This window comes from Vigna radiata, chromosome 11 (assembly GCF_000741045.1).
Source record: "Vigna radiata var. radiata cultivar VC1973A chromosome 11, Vradiata_ver6, whole genome shotgun sequence".
In the NCBI taxonomy this organism is placed as follows: Eukaryota; Viridiplantae; Streptophyta; class Magnoliopsida; order Fabales; family Fabaceae; genus Vigna; species Vigna radiata.
The window spans coordinates 9,116,517-9,120,746 of NC_028361.1; the positions used below are offsets into that span (position 1 = coordinate 9,116,517).

The window sequence follows — 4,230 nt, forward strand, 5'->3', positions numbered from 1 at the left end:
AAATAAAATTTTAAAATAAAAAATTTTTAAAAATTGTTGAAAGAGAAGATAAAGTAAAAAGTACCTTTCTAATATAAGATATCATGACATTATTCAACTTAGAACTTTCATTTATTTTAAATGGATTCCAGAAATATATTTTTTTTCTTTTTCTCAAGAATATCTTGATTAACAAAAGAATAAACTTTAAGATGGTTTGTGTGGCAGGTGTACTGGTGGAGGATAGTATCCTTCAAAATAAACCGTTGTACAGATATGTGGAGAGCGATGAGTGGAATGATGCAAAAGCAATAATCAACAATGACGACACCGCCATATTTTCCATCTCCTCTACGGGAAGAACCGTTCTTCATGTTGCAGTAATGGCTGGCCACGTGCACATTGTGAAGAATCTGGTGAAGTTGGGGAAAGAGAAGTTAGTTCAAATGCAAGACAACTTCGATTACACCGCTCTTTCTCTCGCTGCGGAATTAACCGGAAACGTAGAGATTGCAAAGTGCATGGTAGAGAAGAAGGGAGGGAAGAAACTTCTAACTATAAAGACCAAAGATGGTGAAATTCCTGTTCTTCTTTCTGCAGCAAAGGGCTACAAAGAGATGACTCGCTATCTCTACTCTCAAACAGAGTTGGAAGCGTTTGTGGACAAAAATTCCCGCAACGGAGTTTTGCTTCTTTCGCGATGCATCACTGCTGAAATATTTGGTAAGCAATAACAGTCAGTTAACTAATTGAGTTTCTCAGTCCTTACATATTGAAGTCGTGGTTGGTGTTGTTTTTGATGAGATAGATGTGGCTTTGAGTTTAATTCATCGCATTCCACAACTCCCTCTAACCCATGAATCCGGTGGACTAAGGCCCTTATATGCATTGGCACGCATGCCTTCTGCATTCCCTAGTGGCAGTGGATTTGGACGTTTACAACAACTCATTTATAATGGTAAGTTCTAACATTCTATCTCTTTCTTCTCTGATCATATGTTTGAAGTTTCTAACTATTGAGATGCGGCGATGAAGGCAGAGGTAGCAGAAGCAATGCTAATTATCCTCTTCAATCCGTTTTCAGGTTTAAGATTAGAAAAATTAGAGGTGCAAAACTTGTGCAAAGGAAAAGATAATTTGTTCGGAATAAGCATTGACCGTTGCGGAAAAAGCATTGGGATAGTGGCAGATGTTACTCAAGTAGAAGGCCTTCGTGTTGTTCAAAAAGACCACTATAATACTTCCTTCACAGGTCTGTCTCATTGTATAATTTCAAACTAGTGTTTAACTAATTCATTTCATTTTGAGAAACATCACTGACATGTATCATCCTCCCTCCTTCATTTTCTTCCTTCCATTCACATGTATCAATCATTACTAAGTTTATTTCCTCTAATGTTTCTTCAGGGAGGCTCTATGAATTGGCTGTAAATTTTCCTCCCATTAGGCTGTTAGGTACGTATGTCCCATTTCTTTCAGGGATCCTTTGCCCTGGCATCTAATATAACTCTTTTAATTCTTTCATTGTTTTCCAGGTCGACTGCTTATATTCCTTTATCTGTTGTTTCAAAATTACATATTGTTAAAGTTCTCATCTGGTACGTCAACTTACATTGGATTCATTTCTTTCTCACGTTTTCCCCTCGTTAGATTAAAATATCAAGGCAACAATATTCTTTTTGATTTCATGTTATTTATTTGAAAAGATTTCTTTTAATTAATATGTTATTCTGATATAATGACTTGAATTCCCCAGGAATTAGAGAAATATACCAACAGAAAAAGACTCACCTGGTAGTTCTTGAAATTCTGAACTGCATGTGCGATAGAGTTTCGGAGTACGAGGAATCGCAGCTGCGAGAGGCTTCGGCATACGATGCAATGTTGCAGGCAGCGAAGCTTGGAATCATTGAGTTCATAGATAAGATGAGGAAGACGAACCCTGACCTCTTGTGGGCTATTGACAGAAACAGGAGAGGTATATTTTCGCATGCAATTCTGAACCGTAGAAAAGAAGTGTTCCGACTCATACAGAGCGTCAATGGTCGGAAGGAGATAATCAGATGCAGTGCAGATGTGTTTGGTAATACCCTCTTGCACTTGGCGGCCTATTTAGGGCCCTCCTCTGATCTTGATCGCAGATCCGGTGCTGCTCTTCAACTGCAAAGAGAACTTCAATGGTTCAAGGTTATTATTATCCACTTTCTTCATGTCATCATAACTTGATGGAAGGAAGCAAGATAGAAAGAAAACTATGATAAATACAAGAAATGATGTGAAAAATGAGTCAAATATATGTTTGATTACTGTATATGATAATAATAATAATAATGTATTATAGTGCAGGTTGTTGAGGAAATTGTGCATCCCAAGTGCAAGGAAGAGAAAAATGGAGACGGAAAGAAGCCCCGAGAGATATTCAGTGAAAGCCACGTGGAGATGGTGAAAGCTGGTGAGAAATGGGCGAAAGACACAGCTAGTTCTTTCACTCTTGTGGGTACTCTGATAATCACCATCATGTTCGCGGCGGCTTTCACTGTCCCCGGCGGAAACCACCAGGACACTGGGGTACCCATTTTCTTGCGCGACCAGACATTCACTTTGTTTATCATAGCAGATGCAGTATCGCTCTTTCTATCTTCCACCTCGGTCCTCATTTTCATTGGGATCCTCACATCGCGTTATGCTGAGAAGGATTTCCTGAAGACGTTGCCATTGAAGTTACTTTGCGGCCTCGTGTCTCTTTTCTTGTCTGTGGTGTCAATGATGATAGCATTTTGTGCTTCACTTGCGATGATGCTTAAGGGTCATCAGCGGTTGATAATAGCAGCTATGTCACTTGGGAGTATTCCTGTCATCGTGCTTGTACCCTCACAGCTTCGCCTCTTCCTTGAGATTTTCAATTCTACCATGCACGCAAGATATATCAAGTGAATAAAACCTCTTTTGTATCTGCTGAAAGGGAACATCCGTTAAGTACTAAAGTTTGTTCTTGTGTCATAATCATGCCAACTTATTCAATTAGGAAAATGATGTTTTGACACTAATTTTTTGACACCATTTTGACACTGCACACGTGTTAAAATGTTGGATGATTTCAAATTAAAAAAGCTGAGGCAAGGATATATTTGAAAGGAAAAATCAAAGTTTTTTTTTTTAATTTGAAATCGTCCAATCACATTTTGACACGTGTGCAGTGCCAAAATGATATAAAAAAATTAGTGTCAAATTATATTTTCCATTGAATTAAGTGTATGGCTTCTTATTTCCTATAGCTAATTAAACACATGTAATCTTGTAACTACACGTAAATTAATCTTATCAAATTCTAGAATGAATAAATATTGTGAAAGTTATCATGTATAAAGTTATCAGGTTGTCACATATTGACACCACTTTTTTAATACTAACATATATCTCACAATAATTAAAAAATTTATTTTAAATTTATTTATTATTATTACTATATTAATAAAATGATTTATCAACTAAACATCTTGTTAAAATATATTTTTTTCTCAAATAAATAGGTCACTTTCAATTGTTAAGAAATAAAATAGATAATTTTTATGCAGTTAAGTTGTCTTATCATTACAAAAATATACAATTTTTTCGAATTTTTTTTTCCTAGAAAAACTCCGGGAAAAAGTTGCATCGCAATTTTCAGAGATTTTGAGAAAACTGTCGATATTAATGGAAATTTTGTCAAAACAATCGATATTAGCGAAGGTTTTGCCAAAATTGTGTATTTGTGAGAGTTTTCTAAAACCGCTGAAAATGTAAATTTTTTTTATTGTTCAAATGATTTGATTATCATAAATAAACTAAAATTAAATAATATGAAACTAAAATTAGATGTAAACATTAAATATAAACCAAAATATTGTTATATAAACTTTAAACATTAAAAATACAATTAATGCTTCGTAAAAATTAAAATAAACAGGTTATGAATAATAATAATCATTAGTTTTGTAGTTCTTCATTATCTTCATTATTTGTACTTTTTATTGTATTTATCATTTGGTACTTCTTCATTGTCTCCATCATTTGATAGATTTTCGTTTTCATATACCTAGAATATGAAATAATAATTAGTTCATGTAGTAGGGAGGGACAGTCGGTTGGCAGAATGAGGTTCGATGTGTAGATGTGTGGGGGCCGATCGGCGAAGGTAGGGAAAAGTGATGTAGTATAACCGACCGGCCATGACATGAGATAGGAAGGAAGAATCAAAACGAAATTAAAGGG

At 35.2% G+C, this 4,230-nt stretch overlaps 1 protein-coding gene across 1 annotated transcript; it reads left to right on the forward strand.

Annotated features, from left to right (window-relative positions):
• Positions 1 to 207: 207 nt before the first annotated feature.
• Positions 208 to 3,112, forward strand: LOC106776531 (the record flags this gene model as incomplete). The annotated part of the gene is given in 7 exon segments (XM_014664010.2): positions 208 to 702; positions 788 to 937; positions 1,064 to 1,231; positions 1,387 to 1,434; positions 1,515 to 1,577; positions 1,736 to 2,166; positions 2,326 to 3,112. Coding segments are annotated over 7 exon segments (1,943 nt in total), but the record flags the coding sequence as incomplete, so codon positions are not given.
• Between the last annotated feature and the right edge of the window lie 1,118 nt (positions 3,113 to 4,230).